General features: G+C 44.8%; 2 protein-coding genes and 1 gene segment (V, D, J or C); all 3 read left to right on the top strand.

The window, feature by feature from the left end:
• The first annotated feature begins 3,449 nt into the window (after positions 1-3,449).
• Positions 3,450-24,842, top strand: LOC118944158. The segment is given in 2 exon segments: positions 3,450-3,541; positions 24,427-24,842. Coding segments are annotated over 2 exon segments (423 nt in total).
• Positions 5,713-6,816, top strand: LOC118944157. Its single transcript, XM_036962332.1, has 2 exons — positions 5,713-6,119; positions 6,331-6,816. Exons 1-2 carry the CDS (start codon positions 5,849-5,851, stop codon positions 6,726-6,728), a joined length of 669 nt encoding a protein of 222 aa, XP_036818227.1. The 5' UTR covers positions 5,713-5,848; the 3' UTR covers positions 6,729-6,816.
• A 497-nt stretch (positions 24,843-25,339) lies between the features above and the next one.
• LOC118944159 lies at positions 25,340-26,430 on the top strand. The gene is made up of 2 exons (XM_036962333.1): positions 25,340-25,773; positions 25,945-26,430. Exons 1-2 carry the CDS (start codon positions 25,503-25,505, stop codon positions 26,340-26,342), a joined length of 669 nt encoding a protein of 222 aa, XP_036818228.1. The 5' UTR covers positions 25,340-25,502; the 3' UTR covers positions 26,343-26,430.
• The last annotated feature ends 220 nt before the right edge of the window (positions 26,431-26,650 follow it).

Consider the following 26,650-nt stretch of genomic DNA (forward strand, 5'->3'; position numbering starts at 1 on the left):
CAACACCATACTGTGGTATCAGCAGGTGGAACACACTCTCACCAGCTACAACACCATACTGTGGTATCAGCAGGTAGAACACACTCTCCCCAGCTACAACACCATACTGTGGTATCAGCAGGTGGAACACACTCTCCCCAGCTACAACACCATACTGTGGTTTCAGCAGGTGGAACACACTCTCCCCAGCTACATCACCATACTGTGGTATCAGCAGGTGGAACACACTCTCCCCAGCTACAACACCATACTGTGGTATCAGCAGGTAGAACACACTCTCCCCAGCTACAACACCATACTGTGGTATCAGCAGGTGGAACACACTCTCCCCAGCTACAACACCATACTGTGGTATCAGCAGGTGGAACACACTCTCCCCAGCTACAACACCATACTGTGGTATCAGCAGGTGGAACACACTCTCCCCAGCTACAACACCATACTGTGGTATCAGCAGGTGGAACACACTCTCCCAGCTACAACACCATACTGTGGTATCAGCAGGTGGAACACACTCTCCCCAGCTACAACACCATACTGTGGTATCAACAGGTGGAACACACTCTCCCCAGCTACAACACCATACTGTGGTATCAGCAGGTGGAACACACTCTCCCCAGCTACAACACCATACTGTGGTATCAGCAGGTTGAACACACTCTCCCCAGCTACAACACCATACTGTGGTATCAACAGGTGGAACACACTCTCCCCAGCTACAACACCATACTGTGGTATCAGCAGGTGGAACACACTCTCCCCAGCTACAACACCATACTGTGGTATCAGCAGGTTGAACACACTCTCCCCAGCTACAACACCATACTGTGGTATCAGCAGGTGGAACACACTCTCCCCAGCTACAACACCATACTGTGGTATCTGTTGGAACACACTCCATGATGGGGTAGACCTAGAGACTGAAGCTGCTCTGATTACCCAGATAGCAATGAGGAATCAGCCCAAGTGCAACGGCCAACGTCTTTCTACCAGAATTCAGCCAACTTTGCCAGAATCTCCCCAGAAGCGACACAAAACACATTTTAAAAAACGTATACAATATTACTCGATTTAGTCATTTTAAATATTGCTATTTTGTACATACATATTATACTCATCCACCAAAAAAATATATTTTGTGTCTGGTGACCGTCTCAGCGTGCATGTGCCCGGCCCACCACAGGTGTCACTGTAGTGTGATGGGACAAGGACATCCCTGCCGTCCAAACCCTCCAATAACTGGGCAAATTGTGCGTATCCTCAAAGGTCACCCAGTCATGACTGGCACAGGTCTCGAACCAGCATCTGTAGCAACGAAGTTTGCACTACGATGCAGTGTCCTAGACCGCTGCACCACTCGGGAGGCTCCATCCACAAAGTTCTTAATGCTTATCAATTGTCTTGCACAAAGTATCAAAATACTAAAATACTACACAGGCCTCTTAAAGAATTTAATTTAAATGTTAATTAATATTTTTTCTGCACAGAAACAATGAGAAAATATGGAAAAATAAATAATGAAATATTAATGATATAAAGCAGCCCGTTTAATCATCTGCCAGAGTGAAGCCACAATCGGCCCAAGAACCAAGTAATACATTTGGGCCAGATAACTCACACCGGTATTGTCCCGAGCTCAATCCCCGCATCCTAGCCATAAGTAATACTGCCGAAGGCGGCCCAGACTCGGGACACATGACGTCGGCCGAGTTTAACTCTCAGGCGGAATCGACCCAGATCCACTGTGCTAGCTGGGATATCTACCATGATGGGGTATACATAAGCATGAATTTTGTCAACAAGAAGTACAACATTACAGATAATAAACTTGATATCTCTAATATTCTATAGCTTAGGAATCGTGACAATACGTACTTTGAGGAAAATAGGACATTTTCTCGACTCATTTCCCGACTTTGAGAAGGGATTGTGTGATGGTTAGTTTAGCAACTGCGTGACGCAGCATGACAACATTTTATTAATTGGTCGATAATATGCTGGGTGGGGTGTTTTGTACACCAATGAGATTCCTGTCTCCTTTCTGTAATATATTTGGCAATGCTGTTTCAGCTGTTATACTTGTTTTAGATGATGTTTTAAATTGCATAGATCATAAATCTCAATGTGCTGCCATATTTCTAGACTTTTCCAAGACATTCAACACCATTGAACATTCCCTACTCATTCAAAAACTGTCTGACATGGGCCTGGACAATGAGTCTTGCAAATGGTTTAAGAACTATCTGACAGACAGGACACAATGTGTGTGATGGTGTTGAGTCTAGTTTCCTCGATATTAGGTGTACCACAGGGGTCAGTATTGGGACCAGTTCTCTTTACTATTCATATGAATAATATTGGTCTTTGTATTAAATCCCTTGATATTTTTCTGTATGCAGATGATATGGTTATGTATGCCATAGCACTGATTGTTAATTAGGGCTAGGTGTCCCGCTAGCGCGCAATTCAAGTAAATATTTATAATATTAAACATTCATGAACATACAAGTGTCTTATATCATTTAAAAGCTTAACTTCTTGTTAATCTAACTGTATTTTCAGATTCCAAAAAGGCTTTACGGCGAAAGCATACCATGCGATTGTCTGAGGACGGCGCCCCACATTAACATATTTTTCAACCAGCACAGGCTTCACCAAATCACAAATAGTAATAAAATAAATCACTTACCTTTGACGATCTTCCTCTTTTGCAATCCCAAGGGTCCCAGCTACAACCTGAGTGGTTCGTTTTGTTCGATAAAATCCATCTTTATATCCCAAAAGGTAAGTTTAGTTGGCACCATTGATTTCAGTAATGCTCAACAGACAGACAAAGGAGTCCAAAAGCAACCACTAAAATTCGTCCAAACAAGTCAAACAATGTTTTTATTTATCTATCTAAAATTTTAATAAACTAAAATACGGAAAGAAGTATGTTCAATGGGAAAGGCAAATTCATGCGTGCGCGCCATCTGCTCACACGCCAAAAGACTGATTTAATGAAATTCAGGAAACTAGACCCTAGCCCAGAGAGGTTTTAAGTTATTGCACCGAACAAAATGTATAAGATCTACAAAGCCTTTGTTAACTTCAGACCTTGTATCCCAAAACCCCATTATTCCCCCCCTTCATTTCTCCCATAGCAAGGGTCAACAAACCAGAGGTAGAAAATGCTGACTCATTTCCGTGTTTTAGGACTACAAGCTGGCGAGCTCTATAGGATAGAATATAATCTGTAAAGAGCTGATGGTCTCATCATGGACTGTAGGGGGACCTCTAACTTTAATAATGTGAATGTCTCTACAGTCTGAACCACTAATTAGCATGATGTATTCAGATCATCAGTCCCTCCCACTTCACTGACATGTTGAATATGGTGGAACCTGCCGTGGTCTACTGATTGTCATCTATTCATCTATGTGACACTCCTCTTGATTTATATACATTGATACCAGACTCTTTCCAGCACTCTCACATATAACGTGATCAAACATGTTCACATTTCTCTTCACTGTTACTGTCTCACTGCTCTGTGCTGCAGGTACAGTTTCATAATGTTTCATTTATTTAACCAGGAAAGTTAAGAACACAATTCTTATTTACAATGAAGGACTTCTCTAGTTATATATATTGATGTTTCCAAGCGTATGTTCACTTCACCTGAGTCTTGATGTATTCAGGTCTAACTGTACCTAACTCTATTGATTTAATTCTCACTGTGTCCTTACAGGTCTTGTTGAGGGGAGTGAAGTCACTCAGACACCCACCATACTCTGGGGACCGAAAGACAGTGATGCTCAGATGAACTGCAGTCACTCTAAGGATTCTAGCTACTACCAGATGTACTGGTACAGACAGCTTCCAGGAGAGGGAATGAAGCAGGTAGTCTTCATTATTCCCAGTTCTCAACCTGACTATTCAGGGGGATTCAGTAAAGACAAATTCTCAGCCAGCAAGGCTGTAGCTGAGAGTGGAGCTTTCACAGTGAAGAAGTTGGAGACAGGAGACAGTGGAATGTACTTCTGTGCTGTGAGTGAACACAGTGATACAGACAACAAGTACAGCTGCACAAAAACCCCAGTATTTCAACAGGATGTAACATAATATGTAAAGAGATGGTCTCATCACATACTGTAGGGGGACCTCTAACTCTAGTTCTTCTAATGTCTGATGGTCTCATCACATACTGTAGGGGGACCTCTAACTCTAGTTCTTCTAATGTCTGATGGTCTCATCACATACTGTAGGGGGACCTCTAACTCTAGTTCTTCTAATGTCTGATGGTCTCATCACATACTGTAGGGGGACCTCTAACTCTAGTTCTTCTAATGTCTGATGGTCTCATCACATACTGTAGGGGGACCTCTAACTCTAGTTCTTCTAATGTCTGATGGTCTCATCACATACTGTAGGGGGACCTCTAACTCTAGTTCTTCTAATGTCTGATGGTCTCATCACATACTGTAGGGGGACCTCTAACTCTAGTTCTTCTAATGTCTGATGGTCTCATCACATACTGTAGGGGGACCTCTAACTCTAGTTCTTCTAATGTCTGATGGTCTCATCACATACTGTAGGGGGACCTCTAACTCTAGTTCTTCTAATGTCTGATGGTCTCATCACATACTGTAGGGGGACCTCTAACTCTAGTTCTTCTAATGTCTGATGGTCTCATCACATACTGTAGGGGGACCTCTAACTCTAGTTCTTCTAATGTCTGATGGTCTCATCACATACTGTAGGGGGTCCTCTAACTCTAGTTCTTCTAATGTCTGATGGTCTCATCACATACTGTAGGGGGATCTCTAACTCTAGTTCTTCTAATGTCTGATGGTCTCATCACATACTGTAGGGGGACCTCTAACTCTAGTTCTTCTAATGTCTGATGGTCTCATCACATACTGTAGGGGGACCTCTAACTCTAGTTCTTCTAATGTCTGATGGTCTCATCACATACTGTAGGGGACCTCTAACTCTAGTTATTCTAATGTCTGATGGTCTCATCACATACTGTAGGGGGTCCTCTAACTCTAGTTCTTCTAATGTCTGATGGTCTCATCACATACTGTAGGGGACCTCTAACTCTAGTTCTTCTAATGTCTGATGGTCTCATCACATACTGTAGGGGACCTCTAACTCTAGTTTTTCTAATGTCTGATGGTCTCATCACATACTGTAGGGGGACCTCTAACTCTAGTTCTTCTAATGTCTGATGGTCTCATCACATACTGTAGGGGGACCTCTAACTCTAGTTCTTCTAATGTCTGATGGTTTCATCACATACTGTAGGGGGACCTCTAACTCTAGTTCTTCTAATGTCTGATGGTCTCATCACATACTGTAGGGGGACCTCTAACTCTAGTTCTTCTAATGTCTGATGGTATCATCACATACTGTAGGGGGACCTCTAACTCTAGTTCTTCTAATGTCTGATGGTCTCATCACATACTGTAGGGGGACCTCTAACTCTAGTTCTTCTAATGTCTGATGGTCTCATCACATACTGTAGGGGGACCTCTAACTCTAGTTCTTCTAATGTCTGATGGTCTCATCACATACTGTAGGGGACCTCTAACTCTAGTTCTTCTAATGTCTGATGGTCTCCTCACATACTGTAGGGGGACCTCTAACTCTAGTTCTTCTAATGTCTGATGGTCTCATCACATACTGTAGGGGGACCTCTAACTCTAGTTCTTCTAATGTCTGATGGTTTCATCACATACTGTAGGGGGACCTCTAACTCTAGTTCTTCTAATGTCTGATGGTCTCATCACATACTGTAGGGGGACCTCTAACTCTAGCTCTTCTAATGTCTGATGGGTTCATTGTCATGATCATGTAATCAGTCATGTTCACAGTGAGAACCTATGAGCAGGCTTTACAGTACAGGCTTCCTGACACTCCCTCTAACACTGTCACTATCCACCACCCTGAAGGAAACATGCTACTACAACAGCCAATCTCCTTTCACCTCAGAGCTTCACCCAGGAGACACTCATATCACCTCCTCATCATCATCGTCTTCCTCAGCATATTCATCATCTTCATCATTATCTTTTTCTTCATCATGATGTTCAGAGTTCTGATTCACCTGGCAGCTCTACCACTCTGGGTGACAGGTATTAAATCACTTACGATGAGAAGCATAACGATACTACGAATGTCATCAAACTGAATAAAATATCCTTTCTCTTGCTCCATCTTTCTCACCTTCTCTCCTCTCTCCGTCTCTCCTCTCTTTCTCTGTCACCTTCTCTCCTCTCTCCGTCTCTCCTCTCTTTCTCTGTCACCTTCTCTCCCCTCTCTCTCCCTCCCTCGCTGTGTCCACAGGGCAGTTGTTTAGTAGCATGGTTCATCAGAGGCCTGTGGCACTAACAGAAGGTCCTGGAGGAGACGTTCAACTCACCTGCAGCCATACGATCCCTAACTACTACGTGATACTATGGTACAAACAGTCAGCAGGAGACACTGCTATGAAACTTATTGGTTATGCATATACCAAGTCAATAACCATGGAGAAATCATTTGAAAAGCACTTCAATGTGAGTGGAGATGGTGGGGAAGAGGCTAATCTTCATCTAGTGAGTCTGAGAGGACCTGAACACAGTGCAGTTTATTACTGTGCAGCCAGCCAACACAGTGATGTAGACTTCCTCCTGTTCTCTACTAAAACCCTGTCTGATGGTAATATTAGACCACGGCTCAGAACACCTGCATCTGAGGTTTGACTTTGACTCAGTGCCAATGAATAAACACAGATGGATGATGGCATAAGGTGATATCTGTCCTGGTACAGTATACCAGTATTTACAGTTTAGTGTCACCACTCATTAACATACATTATTCAATGTTACAATGTCAAATTCCATTACTCCATTTCTGTCTATATAAAAAGACAAATCCTTTAATGATGTAGATACCGGTATGTTCCACAATACACCTTCAAGTTGAACAGGAGACCTGTAGGTGAACAAGGGATCTGCTTGAATATCAACACAAGTTCTGACGTCAAAGTGATGTCATTTCCTTCCCCTCCGGCAGCTCAGTTCAGCTCCCCTTCTCTATTGACTTATTCTCCTCTCCCCCTATGGGCTCTGGTCTAAAGTAGTGCACTAGAAAGGGAATAGGGTGCCATTTGGGATGCTGACATACATTTGACACTCCCACTAGATGACATGACATCTCTGACTATCTGAAAACCCTTTCTCCTTGTCCATGTGACTCTTCTCTCCAGAACCATCAACATGATCAAGCTTCTCATACATGTAGCAACTCTACCACTATGGGTGACAGGTACTAAATCCCTCATGAAAGATAGATTTACTACTGAAATATATTGCTGTCAATATGCTGAGTATTACTGTATCTTTCAGATGGTCTGTTTTCATCCACAGGGCTGTCACAAACAGACAAAGTTCACCAGACTCCTACTGCAATACTAAAAGGACCTGAAGACAAAGTTAATCTCACCTGCAGCCACACTGATTCAAATTACAACATGATACTGTGGTACCAACAGTCAGCCCAAAACACTGCTCTGAAACTCATTGGGTATGTGAGATTCACCAGTCCAATGGTGGAAGATTCCTTTAAAGGGCGTTTTGATGTCAGTGGAGATGCTGCAGCTAATAAAATGGCGTATCTACATTTTCCCAAAGTGCCAGAAGCTGAAGACAGTGCAGTGTATTTCTGTGCTGCTAGTGAAGCACAGTGTTTCACTATACCCTCTCTCCTCTACAAAAACCCTCTCTGATCCTCTCATATAATACTGACTACAGCTCTATACACCTGCACCTGTCTTCAACCACTTCAACAACACTTTGCTATGAACCATTTGATATCAGACAGATGGTAATGATACTGTTATAAGTGGCTAGTTTAGATGGTTTAGGTGCACTTCCTCGGTTCTCCACCAGGAGGAAGTGTTTCTCAACACACATTTAGAAGATGCTGTATCGTGGCACTTTGTGGGCCCCGGTCAAAGTTAGTGCACTATATAGGGAATAGGGTGTCACTTGGGACAGTATGGGTGCCTGGACCAGGGCCTGTGGTATTGGAGGGCCCTACGGGGCCTGAGGCAGTGCCTGTGGCATGGGAGGGCCTTAGGGGTCTGAGACAGGGCCGGTGGTGTTGGAGGGCTCTAGGTGTCCTGGGCCATGGAACGTGGTATGGGAGGGACCTAGGGAGCCTGGGCCAGGGAATTTGGTGTGGGAGTGCCCTGGGGGCCAGGGAATGTGGTATGGGAGGGCCCTCATACTTTCTCTGTCCAGACATGATCAGATACAAGGGCTACATACTGTATTGAGTGACTGAGCATGGGTGAATGAGTGTGTGTGTATATGTGTATGTGAAGTGTCTCAGTATCAGTGTGTGTGGCTGAGTGGTAGAGACCTGAGGACGGCTGAGTAGTAGAGACCTGAGGATGGCTGAGTGGTGGAGACCTGAGGATGGCTGAGTAGTAGAGACCTGAGAATGGCTGAGTAGTAGAAACCTGAGGATGTCTGAGTGGTAGAGACCTGAGAATGGCTGAGTGGTAGAGACCTGAGGATGGCTGAGTAGTAGAGACCTGAGGATGGCTGAGTGGTAGAGACCTGAGGATGGCTGAGTGGTAGAGACCTGAGGATGGCTGAGTAGTAGAGACCTGAGGATGGCTGAGTGGTAGAGACCTGAGGATGGCTGAGTGGTAGAGACCTGAGGATGGCTTTGTAGTAGAATCCTGAGGATGCCTGAGTGGTAGAGACCTGAGAATGGCTGAGTAGTAGAGACCTGAGGATGGCTGAGTGATAGACACCTGAGGATGGCTGAGTGGTGGACACCTGAGGAAGGCTGAGTGGTAGAGACCTGAGGATGGCTGAGTGGTGGAGACCTGAGGACGGCTGAGTAGTAGAGACCTGAGGATGGCTGAGTGGTAGAGCCCTGAGGATGGCTGAGTGGTGGAGACCTGTGGATGGCTTAGTGGTAAAGCCCTGGGGATGGCTGAGTGGTGGAGACCTGAGGATGGATGAGTGGTGGAGACCTGAGGATGGCTGAGTGGTAGAGTCCTGAGGATGGCTGAGTGGTAGAGACCTGAGGATGGCTGAGTGGTGGAGACCTGAGGATGGCTGAGTGGTAGAGACTTGAGAATGGCTGAGTAGTAGAGACCTGAGGATGGCTGAGTAGTAGAGACCAGAGGATGGCTGAGTAGTAGAGACCTGAGGATGGCTGAGTGGTAGAGACCTGAGGATGGCTGAGTAGTAGAGACCTGAGTATGGCTGAGTGGTGGAGACCTGAGGATGGCTGAGTGGTAGAGACCTGAGGATGGCTGAGTGGTAGAGTCCTGAGGATGGCTGAGTGGTAGAGACCTGAGGATGGCTGAGTGGTGGAGACCTGAGGATGGCTGAGTGGTAGAGACCTGAGAATGGCTGAGTAGTAGAGACCTGAGAATGGCTGAGTAGTAGAGACCTGAGGATGGCTGAGTGGTAGGGACCTGAGGATGGCTGAGTAGTAGAGACCTGAGGATGGCTGAGTGGTAGAGACCTGAGGATGGCTGAGTAGTAGAGACCTGAGGATGGCTGAGTGATGGAGACCTGAGGATGGCTGAGTGGTAGAGACCTGAGGAAGGCTGAGTGGTAGAGACCTGAGGATGGCTGAGTGGTAGAGACCTGAGGATGGCTGAGTGGTGGAGACCTGAGGATGGCTGAGTGGTGGAGACCTGAGAATGGCTGGGAGGTGGGACAAAGGAGGTATCAGAGGCATGCTGAGTGGGACTAGGGGCTCCGCAGTAATCTAAAACAATGATAACTATCCTAAAGGACAATATTCAAGGCATATTGACATTTGAGAGAGACATAATGGGAGGCATAAAGCAATCACAGGTGTTGATTGGGAGAGCTAGCTAAGACAACAACGGGTAAGACAACAACAGCTATACGGGCTAAGACAACAACAACAGGTAAAATGGAGATGAAAGAGCAGAGAGGGTCAGTTAACTACACACAGGGCCTGAGTTGGAGGCTGGGGGCAACAGATAAACAAAAAATAAACAAAATGGAGTACCGTGATTAATGAACAGTCCAGCAGCCATCAGCTATGTAGCCAAGTGATCATAGGGCCCAGTGAACAGCAATAGATGGAACAGGGAAGCCGCTGGGTAGTTGTTACTACCTAGCAAGCTGGGGACACAGCGTTTAAAGTTAGCAGGCCGGGGCTAGTAGAAGCGCCTGCTCTGACGTCTACTACCTAGCAAGCTGGGGACACAGCGTTTAAAGTTAGCAGTCTGGGGCTAGTAGAAGCACCTGCTCCGACGTCTACTACCTAGCAAGCAGGGGACACAGCGTTTAAAGTTAGCAGACTGGGGCTAGTAGAAGCGCCTGCTCCGACGTCTACTACCTAGCAAGCAGGGGACACAGCGTTTAAAGTTACCAGGCCGGGGCTAGTAGAAGCGCCTGCTCTGACGTCTACTACCTAGCAAGCTGGGGACACAGCGTTTAAAGTTAGCAGACTGGGGCTAGTAGAAGCGCCTGCTCCGACGTCTACTACCTAGCAAGCTGGGGACACAGCGTTTAAAGTTAGCAGACTGGGGCTAGTAGAAGCGCCTATTCCGACGTCTACTACCTAGCAAGCTGGGGACACCGCGTTTAAAGTTAGCAGGCCGGGGCTAGTAGAAGCGCCTGCACCGACGTCTGGCAAATGCCGGTTGGGGGCACTGCGGATGGAGTTACGTCGGCAGACCAGTTGTGGTGGAACGGCGGGGCTTCGTGTCGGCAAAGGGTCCAGGCCAGTTGGCGAAAGAGGTAATGTGGTTGTAGTAATTTAGTTTGCTCGCCGAGAGATACGCCTGGCTCACTGCTAACTGGTGACAACTTCAGGACAGGGGCGTTAGCCACTATAGCCTCTCGGTAGCAGCTTGCTAGCAGCGATGATCCGATGCAAAGGTCCAGAGCTTACTGCAAGGATCCGGTGGACTAGTGTAGTTAATGCAGTGTTGGGGAAGAGTCCGGAAGGCATCAGCTGTGTAGCCAAGTGATCACTGAGCGGGCCGGGAGGTGGGCCACTCTTTATCACATTATCACAATACTACGTCACACCAGACCAATGTCTGCCTGCTTGAATGACAACAACTCAGATACACATTAAGACATGAAATGACCCATGGCATCGATAGGTAACCATCAATCAACTACCTCCAGATATCAGTGCTTCAAAACTCCCTCTCTGCTCTACAAAACCCTGCTTCCTGTCCCACATAGACTCCTCCTGCAGGGTTTATCACAGGTGTCTGATGTTTTAGATGTTCTCAGAAGGAGGCAGCATCCCTCTATAAGATCACTGAGATGAGTTGATGAGAAGTCACCTCTAATTCATGTGGAGTGGTTTGTCTGTCTCATTCTTTCTGTCTCCTTAACAGTGAGTCAACATGATCAGAATTCTTATCTCCATCACCATGGGTTACACAGCCTGGGCTGCAGGTATTCAGATCACTGATTTCATCAACTAATAATATCCTTATTTGATTGTTTAATTTTATGTTTCAAGTGAACATGTTTGTCTCTCTCTCTCTCTCTCTCTCTCTCTCTCTCTCTTTCTCTCTGCCTCTCTCTCTCCAGGTTCTTCTCTCAGTAACCAGGTTTACCAGAGTCCTGCATCCCTGTACAAGATCCAGGGAAAGTCGGCTAAGATGGTGTGTTCACATAGTATATCAGGCTATGATCGTGTACTCTGGTACAAGCAATCCAACTACAGAGAATTGGTGTATTTAGGATACCTGAATGTGAAAACTGGATATCCTGAGGCTGGATTTGATATAGAAGGAGATGCTAATGCAGGTGGTACCAGCACCTTAACCATCAAACAACTAACTCCAAATAGCAGTGCTGTGTATTACTGTGCTGCTAGTTTACACAGTGCATCAGATCTCCCTCTCTGCTCTACAAAAACCTCCTCCCTGGTGTAATGCAGACTAATCACACCTGTATTAACGTCACACTGTATATGACTCTGATTCAATGCCAAAACACTCACCAGCTGGTCTAACAGAAAGGGGAGGTTCCCTCTGATATACAGGAGACCATGATACAGTATGGTATGATATCATGTCTTTCCTGTAGGTGGAGTTACAGCTCAACTAACCCATGTGGACTCACCAGACACAGTACCACAGTAAACTATGGTGTGTAGTAAGGAGTCTGAGAGTTGAAGATCCATGTCCTTTTGAAGGTTCATCTGGACTCAGTGTTGAACTAACAATCTTTCACAGTTGGATATTTTCTACCTATTAACCTGAATCTCTTGATTATTCTTGATCTATAATTCCATATACTTCCTGAATGACTAAAGTAGTTATAACAAACAGGTCTCTCTCTCCTCTTCTGTAACAGGTGAACTGCTCTGCTCCAGCGTTCTTCAGTCTCCATCTTCAGTATTTTTTCACACACTCTCCCCAGCTACAACACCATACTGTGGTATCAGCAGGTGGAACACACTCTCCCCAGCTACAACACCATACTGTGGTATCAGCAGGTGGAACACACTCTCCCCAGCTACAACACCATACTGTGGTATCAGCAGGTGGAACACACTCTCCCCAGCTACAACACCATACTGTGGTATCAGCAGGTGGAACACACTCTCCCCAGCTACAACACCATACTGTGGTATCAGCAGGTGGAACACACTCTCCCCAGCTACAACACCATACTATGGTTTCAGCAGTTGAAGCTGCTCTGATATATCTACCATGATGGGGTAAACCTAGAGACTGATAGCAGTGTCTTAGACCGCTGCCCCACTAGGGAGGCACCCTCCACAAAGTTGTTATTGTTTATCAATTGCCTTGCTAAAAGTATCAAAATACTAAAATACTACACAGGACTCTTAAAGAATTTAATTGAAATGTTAATTTTATATTTTGATCACAGAAACAATGAGAAAATATGGAAAAATAAATAATGAAATGCACGAGCACCAAGTAATACATTTGGGCCAGATTACTCTCACTGGAATCGGCCCGAGATCAATCCCCACATCCTAGCTATAAGTAATACGTGACATTACATACTTTTGGGGAAAAATGGACTTTCCCAAGGCATTCAACACCATTGAACATTCCCTACTCATTCAAAAACTGTCTGAAATGGGCCTGGACAATAAGTCTTGCAAATGGTTTAAGAACTATCTGACAGACAGGACACAATGTGTGTGATGGTGTTGAGTGTAGTTTCCAGGATATTAGGTGTACCACAGGGCTCAGTATTGGGACCATTTCTCTTTACTCTTCATATTAATAATATTGGTCTTTGTATTAAATCTCTCTCTCTCTCTCTCTCTCTCTCTCTCTCTCTCTCTCTCTCTCTCTCTCTCTCTCTCTCTCACTGTTCTGATCTGAAGTCAGTGCAGTGTATTACTGTTCTGACCTGAAGTCAGTGCAGTGTATTACTGTTCTGACCTGAAGTCAGTCCAGTGTATTACTGTTCTGACCTGAAGTCAGTGCAGTGTATTACTGTTCTGATCTGAAGTCAGTGCAGTGTATTACTGTTCTGACCTGAAGTCAACACAGTGATGTAGATCCCCTTCTCTCTTGTCCAAAAGCCCCTTCTGATCCTTTACTCCATATCTGCAGTGTACATCAACACCCAGCACACCTGCTGTCCACCGCTGTAGATGTCTGAGCACATGGAGGAAGTTGATATCAAACCTCGAGACCAAATAATGTGGTTGATGTTGTTGTCTTGAAGAAACGGTTCAGGTATTTCTTCAAATAACATCCTATTTCTAGTGTGATGACTGCAGAATCTATAACACAGATCACATCTAAAGACTAAAAAAAGACAAATACTTTAATGATGTAGATACCGGTATGTTCCACAATAAAGTTCTGACGTCAAAGTGATGTCATTTCCTTCCCCTCCGGCAGCTCAGTTCAGCTCCCCTTCTCTATTGACTTATTCTCCTCTCCCCCCTATGAGCTCTGGTCTAAAGTAGTGCACTAGAAAGGGAATAGGGTGCCATTTGGGATGCTGACATACATGTGACACTCCCACTAGATGCCATGACATCTCTGACTATCTGAAAACCCTTTCTCCTTGTCCATGTGACTCTTCTCTCCAGAACCATCAACATGATCAAGCTTCTCATACATGTAGCAACTCTACCACTATGGGTGACAGGTACTAAATCCCTCATGAAAGATAGATTTACTACTGAAATATATTGCTGTCAATATGCTGAGTATTACTGTATATTTCAGATGGTCTGTTTTCATCCACAGGGCTGTCACAAACAGACAAAGTTCACCAGACTCCTACTGCAATACTAAAAGGACCTGAAGACAAAGTTAATCTCTCCTGCAGCCACACTGTTTCAAATTACAACATGATACTGTGGTACCAACAGTCAGCCCAAAACACTGGTCTGAAACTCATTGGGTATATGAGATACACCAGTCCAACGGTGGAAGATTCCTTTAAAGGGCGTTTTGATGTCAGTGGAGATGCTGCAGCTAATAAAATGGCGTATCTACATTTTCCCAAAGTGCCAGAAGCTGAAGACAGTGCAGTGTATTTCTGTGCTGCTAGTGAAGCACAGTGTTTCACTATACCCTCTCTCCTCTACAAAAACCCTCTCTGATCCTCTCATACAATACTGACTACAGCTCTATACACCTGCACCTGTCTTCAACCACTTCAACAACACTTTGCTATGAACCATTTGATATCAGACAGATGGTAATGATACTGTTATAAGTGGCTAGTTTAGATGGTTTAGGTGCACTTCCTCAGTTCTCCACCAGGAGGGAGTGTTTCTCAACACACAATTAGAAGATGCTGTATCGTGGCACTTTATGGGCCCCGGTCAAAGTTAGTGCACTATATAGGGAATAGGGTGTCATTTGGGACAGTATGGGTACCTGGACCAGGGCCGGTGGTATTGGAGGGCCCTACGGGGCCTGAGGCAGGGCCGGTGGCATGGGATGGCCTTAGGGGGTCTGAGACAGGGCCGGTGGTATGGGAGGGACCTACAGGGCCTGAGGCAAGGCCGGTGGCATGGGATGGCCTTAGGGGGTCTGAGACAGGGCCTGGGGTATGGGAGGGCCCTAGGGGGTCTGAGACATGGCCGGTGGTGTTGGAGGGCCTTAGGGGGTCTGAGACAGGGCCGGTGGTGTTGGAGGGCCTTAGGGGGTCTGAGACAGGGCCGGTGGTATGGGAGGGCCCTAGGGGGTCTGAGATATGGCCGGTGGTATGGGAGGGCCTTAGGGGGTCTGAGACAGGGCCGGTGGTGTTGGAGGGCTCTAGGTGGCCTGGGCTATGAATGTGGTATGGGAGGGACCTAGGGAGCCTGGGCCAGGGAATTTGGTGTGGGAGGGCCCTGGGGGCCAGGGACAGGGAATGTGGCTGGGAGGGACCTTATACTTTCTCTGTCCGGACATGATCAGATACATTGAGTGACTGACCATGGGTGAATGAATGTGTGTGTATATGTGTATGTGAAGTGTGTCAGTATCAGTGTGTGTGGCTGAGTGGTAGAGACCTGAGGATGGCTGAGTAGTAGAGACCTGAGGATGGCTGAGTAGTAGAGACCTGAGGATGGCTGAGTAGTAGAGACCTGAGGATGGCTGCGTGGTAGAGACCTGAGGATGGCTGAGTGGTAGATACCTGAGGATGGCTGAGTGTTAGAGACCGGAGGATGGCTGAGTGGTAGAGACTTGAGGATGTCTGAGTGGTAGAGACCTGAGGATGTCTGAGTGGTAGAGACCTGAGGATGTCTGAGTGGTAGAGACCTGAGGATGTCTGAGTGGTAGAGACCTGAGGATGTCTGAGTGGTAGAGACCTGAGAATGGCTGGGAGGTGGGACAAAGGAGGTATCAGAGGCATGCTGAGTGGGACTAGGGGCTCCGCAGTAATCTAAAACAATGATAACTATCCTAAAGGACAATATTCAAGACATATTGACATTTGAGAGAGACATAATGGGAGGCATAAAGCAATCACAGGTGATGATATGGAGAGCTAGCTAAGACAACAACGGGTAAGACAACAACAGCTAATCTGCTAAGACAACAACAACAGGTAAAATGGAGATGAAAGGGCAGAGAGGGTCAGTTAACTACACACAGGGCCTGAGTTGGAGGCTGGGGCCGACAGATAAACAACAAATAAACAAAATGGAGTACTGTGATTAATGAACAGTCCAGCAGCCATCCGCTATGTAGCTAAGTGATCATAGGGTCCAATGAACAGCAATAGATGGAACAGGGAAGCCGCTGGGTAGTTGTTACTACCTAGCAAACTGGAGACACAGCGTTTAAAGTTAGCAGGCTGGGCTAGTAGAAGCGCCTGCTCCGACGTCTACTACCTAGCAAGCTGGAGACACAGCGTTTAAAGTTAGCAGGCTGGGCTAGTAGAAGCGCCTGCTCCAACGTCTACTACCTAGCAAGCTGGGGACACAGCTTTTAAAGTTAGCAGACTGGGGCTAGTAGAAGCGCCTGCTCCAACGTCTACTACCTAGCAAGCTGGGGACACTGCGTTTAAAGTTAGCAGACTGGGGCTAGTAGAAGCGCCTGCTCCGACGTCTGGCAAAGGCCGGTTGGGGGCACAGCGGATGGAGTTACGTCGGCAGACCAGTTGTGGTGGAACGGCGGGGCTTCGTGTCGACAAAGGGTCCAGGCCAGTTGGCGAAATAAGTATTGTGGTTGTAGTAATTTTAGTTTGCTAGCCGGGAGATACGCCTGGCTCACGGCTAACTGGTGCTAGCTTCAGGACAGGGGCGTTAGCCACTATAGCCTCTCGGTAGCATCTAGCTAGCAGCGATGATCCGATGCAAAGGTCCAGAGCTTCCTGCATGGATCCAGTGGACTAGTGTAGTTCATGCAGTGTTGGGGAAGAGTCCGGAAGGCATCAGCTGTGTAGCCAAGTGATCACTGAGCGGGCCAGGAGGGGGGCCACTCTTTATCACTTTATCACAATACTACGTCACACCAGACCAATGTCTGCCTGCTTGAATGCCAACAACTCAGATACACATTAAGACATGAAATGACCCATGGCATCGATAGGACCTCACTCACAGATAAAATTATAGAACATTCAAAATGGGTGAATATTTCCTTTAACCATTAATCAACTACCTCCAGATATCAGTTAATCAGATCTCCCTCTCTGCTCTACTAAACCCTGCTTCCTGTCCCACATAGACTCCTCCTGCAGGGTTCATCTCAGGTCTCTGATGTTTTAGATGTTCTCATAAGGAGGCAGCATCCCCCTATAAGATCACTGAGATGAGTTGATGAGAAGTCACCTCTAATTCATGTGGAGTGGTTTGTCTGTCTCATTATTTCTGTCTCCTTAACAGTGAGTCAACATGATCAGAATTATTATCTCCATCACCATGGGTTACACAGCCTGGGCTGCAGGTATTCAGATCATTGATTTCATCAACTAATAATATCCTTATTTGATTGGTTTTCATGTTTCAAGTGAATATGTTTCTCTATCTGTTGTTTCACATCTCACTCTCTCTCTCTCTCTCTCTTTCTCTTTCTCTCTCTCTCTCTCTCTCTCTCTCTCTCTCTCTCTCTCTCTCTCTTTCTCTTTCTCTCTCTTTCTCTCTCTCTCTCTCTCTCTCTCTCTTTCTCTCTCTCTTTCTCTCCCTAAAGGTTCTTCTCTCAGTAACCAGGTTCACCAAACACCTGCAGACCTGTACAATAACCAGGGAGAGTTGGCTAAGATGGAGTGTTCACATAGTATATCAAGCTACAATCGTATCCTCTGGTACATGCAATCAAACTACAGAGAATTTGTGTTTTTAGCATACATGATCGGGACATCTGGATCTCCTGAGGCTGGATTTGATATAGAAGGAGATGCTAGTGCAGGTGGTACCAGCACCTTAACCATCAAACAACTAACTCCAAATAGCAGTGCTGTGTATTACTGTGCTGCTAGTTTACACAGTGCATCAGATCTCCCTCTCTGCTCTACAAAAACCTCCTCCCTGGTGTACTGTAGACTAATCACACCTGTGTTAACATCACAGTGTATCTGACTCTGATTCAATGCCAAAACACTCACCAGCTGGTCTAATAGATCGGGGAGGTTCCCTCTGATATACAGGAGACCATGATACAGTATGGTATGATATCATGTCTTTCCTGTAGGTGGAGTTACAGCTCAACTAATCCATGTGGACTCACCAGACACAGTACCACAGTAAACTATGGTGTGTAGTAAGGAGTCTGAGAGTTGAAGATCCATGTCCTTTTGAATGTTCATCTGGACTCAGTGTTGAACTAACAATCTTTCACTGTTGGATATTTTCTACATATTAACCTGAATCTCTTGATTATTCTTGATTACAGGTTATATACAATCTAAAATAATCTATAATTCCATATATTTCCTGAATGACTACAGTAGTTATAACAAACAGGTCTCTCTCTCTCTTCTGTAACAGCTAAACTGCTCTGTTCCAGCGTTCTTCAGTCTCCATCTTCAGTATTTCAGAGTTCTGGAGAAACTGCTGTCCTGTTCTGTTCACACACTCTCCCCAGCTACAACACCATACTGTGGTATCAGCAGGTGGAACACACTCTCCCTAGCTACAAAACCATACTGTGGTATCAGCAGGTAGAACACACTCTCCCCAGCTACAACACCGTACTGTGGTATCAGCAGGTGGAACACACTCTCCCCAGCTACAACACCATACTGTGGTATCAGCAGGTAGAACACACTCTCCCCAGCTACAACACCATACTGTGGTATCAGCAGGTGGAACACACTCTCCCCAGCTACAACACCGTACTGTGGTATCAGCAGGTGGAACACACTCTCCCCAGCTACAACACCATACTGTGGTATCAGCAGGTAGAACACACTCTCCCCAGCTACAACACCATACTGTGGTATCAGCAGGTGGAACACACTCTCCCCAGCTACATCACCATACTGTGGTATCAGCAGTGTCAGTGTGCATGCCCCCGGCCAGCCACAAGAGTCGCTAAAGAGTGATGGGACAAGGACATCCCAGCCGAACAAATCCTTCCCTAACTCAGACGACTCCAATTGTGCATCGCTTCATGGGTGTCCTGGTGGCGGCACAGGTCTTGAACCACCATCTGTAGCAACACAATTTTCACTGCAATGCAGTGTTTTTGACTACCACACCACTCTGGAGGCTCCATCCACAAAGATCTTAATAACCTCTTGAAGCTAGGGGGCACAATTTTTCCGTTTGGAAAAATAAAGTTCCCAAAGTAAATGACCTATTTTTCAGGACCAGATGCGAGAATATGCATATAATTGACAGATTAGGATAGAAAACACTCTAAAGTTTCTAAAACTATAATTTTTTTGTCTGTGAGTTAAACAAAACTTATATTGCAGGCTAAAACCTGAGGAAAATCCAATCAGGAAGTGCCCCTGTTTTTGAAACCTCTCTGTTCTTAAGCAACCCTATTGCCCATTTAAAGGGATATCAACCATATTCCTTTTTCTATGGCTTCCCTAAGGTGTCAACAGCCTTTAGACATAGTTTCAGGCTTTTATTTTGAAGAATGAGTGTGAACGACCACATTGAGAAGTGGATAGGTGGGGGCTCTCAGAGTGATTTGTGCACAAAAGAGAAAGGTGGCCATTGTTACTCCCGGTCCTAGTGAAAAGCCAACTGTCCCGGTTGATATATTATCGATAAACTTACACAAATGCTTGTATTGCTTTCGCTGTAAAGCATAATTTCAAAAATCTGAGACGACAGGTGGATTAACAAAAGGCTAAGCTGTGTTTTTGCAATATTGCGCTTGTGATTTCATGAATATGAATATTTTCTAGTAATATTATTTGACTGTGGCGCTATGCTATTCAGCGTTGCTGATGACAATTATACCGGATCCGGGATCGGTGGTTCAGAGGTTTTAATGTTTATCAATTGTCATGCAAAAAAGTATCAAAATACTAAAATACTACATAGGCATCTTAAAGAATTTCACTTAAATGTTAATTGTATATTTTGATCACAGATACAATGAGAAAATATGGAAAATTCAATAACGAAATGTTAATTATATAAATCAGCCCATGTAATCATCTGTCAGAGAGTTGCCACAATCGGCCCGAGCCCCATGTAATACATTTGGGCCAGATAACTGTCCCCGGAATCGGCCTGTGTCAGGTGTTAGTTGTGCAGAGGTGAGAATGGAGTCAGGCGCAGGACACAGAACTGAGTAAAATAACGTAATTTACTCAGGAAAAATAATCATTCAATAAATCCACGCAGGGATCACAATCCCTATTTTATTTTATTTTTTTTCACCTTTATTTATCCAGGTAGGCTAGTTGAGAACAAGTTCTCATTTACAACTGCGACCTGGCCAAGATAAAGCAAAGCAGTGTGAACAGACACCAACACAGAGTTATTTTTTTAAAGAGTCTATATACATTGTGTTCAAAAGGCATGAGGAGGTAGGCGAATAATTACAATTTTGCAGATTAACACTGGAGTGATAAATGATCAGATGGTCATGTACAGGTAGAGATACTGGTGTGCAAAAGAGCAGAAAAGTAAATAAATATAAACAGTATGGGGATGAGGTAGGTAAATTGGGTGGGCTATTTACCGATGGACTATGTACAGCTGCAGCGATCGGTTAGCTGCTCAGATAGCAGATGTTTGAAGTTGGTGAGGGAGATAAAAGTCTCCAAGTTCAGCGATTTTTGCAATTCGTTCCAGTTACAGGCAGCAGAGAACTGGAACGAAAGCCTGCCAAATGAGGTGTTGGCATTAGGGATGATCAGTGAGATACACCTGCTGGAGTGTGTGCTACGGGTGGGTGTTGCCATCGTGACCAGTGAACTGAGATAAGGCGGAGCTTTACCTAGCATGGACTTGTAGATGACCTGGAGCCAGTGGGTCTGGTGACGAATATGTAGCAAAGGCCATTCGACTAGAGCATACAGGTCGCAGTGGTGGGTGGTATAAGGTGCTTTAGTAACAAAACGGATGGCACTGTGATAAACTGCATCCAGTTTGCTGAGTAGAGTAATGGAAGCTATTTTGTAGATGACATCGCCGAAGTCGAGGATCGGTAGGATAGTCAGTTTTACTAGGGCAAGTTTGGCGGCGTGAGTGAAGGAGGCTATGTTGCAAAATAGAAAGCCGACTCTAGATTTGATTTAGATTGGAGCTGTTTGCTATGAGTCTGGAAGGAGAGTTTACAGACTAGCCAGACACCTAGGTACTTATAGATGTCCACATATTCTAGGTCGGAACCATCCAGGGTGGTGATGCTAGTCGGGCATGCGGGTGCAGGCAGCGAACGATTGAAAAGCATGCATTTGGTTTTACTAGCGTTTAAGAGCAGTTGGAGGCCACAGAAGGAGTGTTGAATGGCATTGAAGCTCGTTTGGAGGTTAGATAGCACAGTGTCCAAGGAAGGACCAGAAGTATACAGAATGGTGTCGTCTGCGTAGAGGTAGATCCGGGAATCGCCCGCAGCAAGAGCAACATCATTAATATATACAGAGAAAAGAGTCGGCCCGAGAATTGAACCCTGTGGCACCCCCATAGAGACTGCCAGAGAACCGGACAACATGCCCTCCGATTTGACACACTGAACTCTGTCTGCAAAGTAGTTGGTGAACCAGGCAAGGCTGTCATTAGAAAAACCGAGGCTACTGAGTCTGCCGATAAGAATATAGTGATTGGCAGAGTCGAAAGCCTTGGCCAGGTCGATGAAGACGGCTGCAGAGTTCTGTCTTTTATCGATGGCGGTTATGATAGCTTTATGATATCGTATGCTATCCATTTGTTTGTATGCTGTTCTTTGCATGACATTTTAATATTTGATTATTAACCAATGGTATTAGGCCACTCTTGGCCATGATTACAGACACCTGTGTCTTTTGACACTATATAAACGAGTCATCCCGCAGTGTTTGTGATTATACCCTGATGAAGACAGCTTGGCTGTCGAAACGTTGGTATTACATTTTTGCATCTGAGCTCCTAGAGTGTCCTTTATTTTCAAGTTTCTACTCCGCTAGCCAGCACCTCGTCTTTATAGGTGTGCGTTTCTTGTTCTTCTAGATCGTTATGATATCTTTAGAACCTTGAGCGTGGCTGAGGTGCACCCGTGACCGTTTCGGAAACCAGATTGCACAGCGGAGAAGGTACAGTGGGATTCGAGATGGTCAGTGATGTGTTTGTTGACTTGGCTTTCGAAGACCTTAGATAGGCAGGGCAGGATGGATATAGGTCTGTAACAGTTTGGGTCCAGGGTGTCTCCCCCTTTGAAGAGGGGGATGACTGCGGCAGCTTTCCAATCCTTGGGGATCTCAGACGATATGAAAGAGAGGTTGAACAGGCTGGTAATAGGGGTTGCGACAATGGTGGCGGATAGTTTCAGAAATAGAGGGTCCAGATTGTCAAGCCCAGCTGATTTGTACGGGTCCAGTTTTGCAGCTCTTTCAGAACATCTGCTATCTGGATTTGGGTAAAGGAGAAGCTGGAGCGGCTTTGGCGAGTAGCTTGCGGGGGGGGCGGAGCTGTTGGCCGAGGTTGGAGTAGCCAGAAGGAAGGCATGGCCAGCCGTTGAGAAATGCTTGTTGAAGTTAAAAAATAAAAAAATAATAAAGAGCTGAAGGCAGCCCAAACTCGGTCCACTTGACGTCGACCGAGTCTGACACTCGGCTGGAATCGGCGCAGATCCACCGTGCTACACTAATGGGATTCCTATCTCTTTTCTCTAACATCTTTGGCAACGCTGTTTCAGCTGTTATGCTTGTTTTAGATGTTTTAAATTGCCTAGGTGATCAAAATAAATGTGCTGCAATATTAATAGACTTTTCCAAGGCATTCAACACCATTGACCATTCCCTACTCATTCAAAAACTGTCTGAAATGGGCCTAGACAATAAGTCTTGCAAATGGTTTAAGAGCTATCTGACAGACAGGACACAATGTGTGCGTTCTGATGGTGTTGAGTGTAGTTTCCAGGATATTAGGTGTACCACAGGGGTCAGTATTGGGACCATTTCTCTTTACTCTTCATATTAATAATATTGGTCTTTGTATTAAATCCCTTCATATGAATCTGTATGCAGGTTATATGGTTATGTTTGCCATAGAACTGATTGCTAATTAGGGCTACGTGTCCCGGGGCAAAGCCGACAACATCCGGTGAAATTGGAGGGCGCGCAATTCAAGTAAATATTTGTAATATTAAACATTCATGAACATACAAGTGTCTTATATCATGTAAAAGCTTAACTTCTTTTTAATCTAACTGCGTTGTCAGATTCCACAAAGATTTTATGGCGAAAGCATACCATGCAATTGTCTGTTGACGGCGCCCCACATCAACATATTTTTCAACCAGCACAAGCTTCACAAAATCATAAATAGCAAAAAAATAAATCACTTACCTCTGAAGATCTTCCTCTGTTTGCAATCCCAAGGGTCCCAGCTACAATATGAATGGTTGTTTTGTTCGATAAAATCCTTCTTTATATCCCAAAAAGTCAGTTTAGTTGGTGGCATTGATTTCAGTAATTCTCAACAGGCAGACAAAGGAGTCCAAAAAGCAACCGCTAAACTTTGTCCAAACAAGTCAAACGATGTTTCTATTCATCTATCTAAAACTTAAATAAACTATAATATTTCATACGGAAAGAAGTATGTTCAATGGGAAAGGCAAATTCGTTAGCGCAACATCTGCTCGCACGACAAAAGACTGATTTACTGAAATTCAGGAAACTAGACCCTAGCCCAGAGAGGTTTTAAGATATTGCACAGAACAAAACATGATCTCCAAAGCCTTTGTTAACTTAAGACCTTATATCCCAAAACCCCATTATTTTCCCCCTTCATTTTTCCCATAGCAAGGGTCAACGAACCAGAGGTAGAAAATGCTGACTCATTTCCATCTCTTAGTACTACAAGCTGGCGAGCTCTATAGGATAGAATATAATCTGTAAAGAGCTGATGGTCTCATCATGGACTGTAGGGGGACCCCTAACTTTAATAATGTGAATGTCTCTACAGTCTGAACAGCTAATTAGCATGATTATTCAGATCATCAGTCCCTCCCACTTCACTGACATGTTGAATATGGTGGAACCTGCCGTGGTCTACTGATTGTCATCTATTCATCTATGTGACACTCCTCTTGTTTTATATACATTGATACCAGACTCTTTCCAGCACTCTCACATATAACATGATCAAACATGTTCACATTTCTCTTCACTGTTACTGTCTCACTGCTCTGTGCTGCCGGTAGTTTCATAATGTTTCATTCCTTTAACTAGGAAAGTTAAGAACATAATTCTTATTTACAATGAAGAACTACTCTAGTTATATGTATTGATGTTTCCAAGCATATGTTCCTCAGTCTTGATGTATTCAGGTCTAACTGTACCTAACTCTATTGATTTCATTCTCACTGTGTCCTTACAGGTCTTGTTGAGGGGAGTGAAGTCACTCAGATACCCACCATACTCTGGAAACTGAAAGACAGTGATGCTCTGATGAACTGCAGTCACACTAAGGATTCAAGCTACTACCAGATGTACTGGTACAGACAGCTTCCAGGAGAGGGAATGAAGCAGGTAGTCTTCATTACTCCCAGTTCTCAACCTGACTATTCAGGGGAATTCAGTAAAGACAAATTCTCAGCCAGCAAGGCTGTAGCTGAGAGTGGATATTTTACAGTGAAGAAGTTGGAGACAGGAGACAGTGGAATGTACTTCTGTGCTGTGAGTCAACACAGTGATACAGACAACAAGTACAGCTGCACAAAAACCCCAGTATTTCAACAGGATGTAACATAATATGTAAAGAGATGGTCTCATCACATACTGTAGGGGGACCTCTAACTCTAGTTGTTCTAATGTCTGATGGTCTCATCACATACTGTAGGGGGACCTCTAACTCTAGTTCTTCTAATGTCTGATGGTCTCATCACATACTGTAGGGGGACCTCTAACTCTAGTTCTTCTAATGTCTGATGGTCTCATCACATACTGTAGGGGGACCTCTAACTCTAGTTCTTCTAATGTCTGATGGTCTCATCACATACTGTAGGGGGACCTCTAACTCTAGTTCTTCTAATGTCTGATGGTCTCATCACATACTGTAGGGGGACCTCTAACTCTAGTTCTTCTAATGTCTGATGGTCTCATCACATACTGTAGGGGGACCTCTAACTCTAGTTATTCTAATGTCTGATGGTCTCATCACATACTGTAGGGGACCTCTAACTCTAGTTCTTCTAATGTCTGATGGTCTCATCACATACTGTAGGGGGACCTCTAACTCTAGTTATTCTAATGTCTGATGGTCTCATCACATACTGCAGGGGGACCTCTAACTCTAGTTCTTCTAATGTCTGATGGTCTCATCACATACTGTAGGGGGACCTCTAACTCTAGTTCTTCTAATGTCTGATGGTCTCATCACATACTGTAGGGGGACCTCTAACTCTAGTTCTTCTAATGCCTGATGGGTTCATTGTCATGATCATGTAATCAGTCATGTTCACAGTGAGGTCCTATGAGCAAGCTTTACAGTACAGGCTTCCTGACACTCCCTCTAACACTGTCACTATCCACCACCCTGAAGGAAACATGCTACTACAACAGCCAATCTCCTTTCACCTCAGAGCTTCACCCAGGAGACACTCATATCACCTCCTCATCATCATCGTCTTGCTCAGCATATTCATCATCTTCATCATTATCTTTTTCTTCATCATGATGTTCAGAGTTCTGATTCACCTGGCAGCTCTACCACTCTGGGTGACAGGTATTAAATCACTTACGATGAGAAGCCTAACTATACTACGAATGTCATCAAACTGAATAAAATATCCTTTCTCTTGCTAAATCTTTCTCACCTTCTCTCCTCTCTCCGTCTCTCCTCTCTTTCTCTGTCACCTTCTCTCCCCTCTCTCTCCCTCCCTCGCTGTGTCCACAGGGCAGTTGTTTAGCAGCATCGTTCATCAGAGGCCTGTGGCACTAACAGAAGGTCCTGGAGGAGACGTTCAACTCACCTGCAGCCATACGATCCCTAACTACTACGTGATACTATGGTACAAACAGTCAGCAGGAGACACTGCTATGAAACTCATTGGTTATGCATATACCAAGTCAATAACCATGGAGAATTCATTTGAAAAGCACTTCAATGTGAGTGGAGACGGTGGGAAAGAGGCTTATCTTCATCTAGTGAGTCTGAGAGGACCTGAACACAGTGCAGTTTATTACTGTGCAGCCAGCCAACACAGTGATGTAGACTTCCTCCTGTTCTCTACTAAAACCCAGTCTGATGGTAATATTAGACCACGGCTCAGAACACCTGCATCTGAGGTTTGACTTTGACTCAGTGCCAATGAATAAACACAGATGGATGATGGCATAAGGTGATATCTGTCCTGGTACAGTATACCAGTATTTACAGTTTAGTGTCACCACTCATTAACATGAATTATTCAATGTTACAATGTCAAATTCCATTACTCCATTTCTGTCTATATAAAAAGACAAATCCTTTAATGATGTAGATACCGGTATGTTCCACAATACACCTTTAAGTTGAACAGGAGACCTGTAGGTGAACAAGGGATCTGCTCGAATATCAACACAAGTTCTGACGTCAAAGTGATGTCATTTCCTTCCCCTCC

The sequence above is a fragment of the Oncorhynchus mykiss genome, chromosome 25 (assembly GCF_013265735.2).
Source record: "Oncorhynchus mykiss isolate Arlee chromosome 25, USDA_OmykA_1.1, whole genome shotgun sequence".
In the NCBI taxonomy this organism is placed as follows: Eukaryota; Metazoa; Chordata; class Actinopteri; order Salmoniformes; family Salmonidae; genus Oncorhynchus; species Oncorhynchus mykiss.

Excerpts from the sequence above, each read along its gene's own strand:
- LOC118944157 (XM_036962332.1), top strand. The coding sequence starts at position 5,849 with ATGTTCACAGTGAGAACCTATGAGCAGGCTTTACAGTACAGGCTTCCT. Across the intron at positions 6,120-6,330 it reads TCTACCACTCTGGGTGACAG|GGCAGTTGTTTAGTAGCATG; the intron begins GTATTAAATCAC and ends CTGTGTCCACAG.
- LOC118944159 (XM_036962333.1), top strand. The coding sequence starts at position 25,503 with ATGTTCACAGTGAGGTCCTATGAGCAAGCTTTACAGTACAGGCTTCCT. Across the intron at positions 25,774-25,944 it reads TCTACCACTCTGGGTGACAG|GGCAGTTGTTTAGCAGCATC; the intron begins GTATTAAATCAC and ends CTGTGTCCACAG.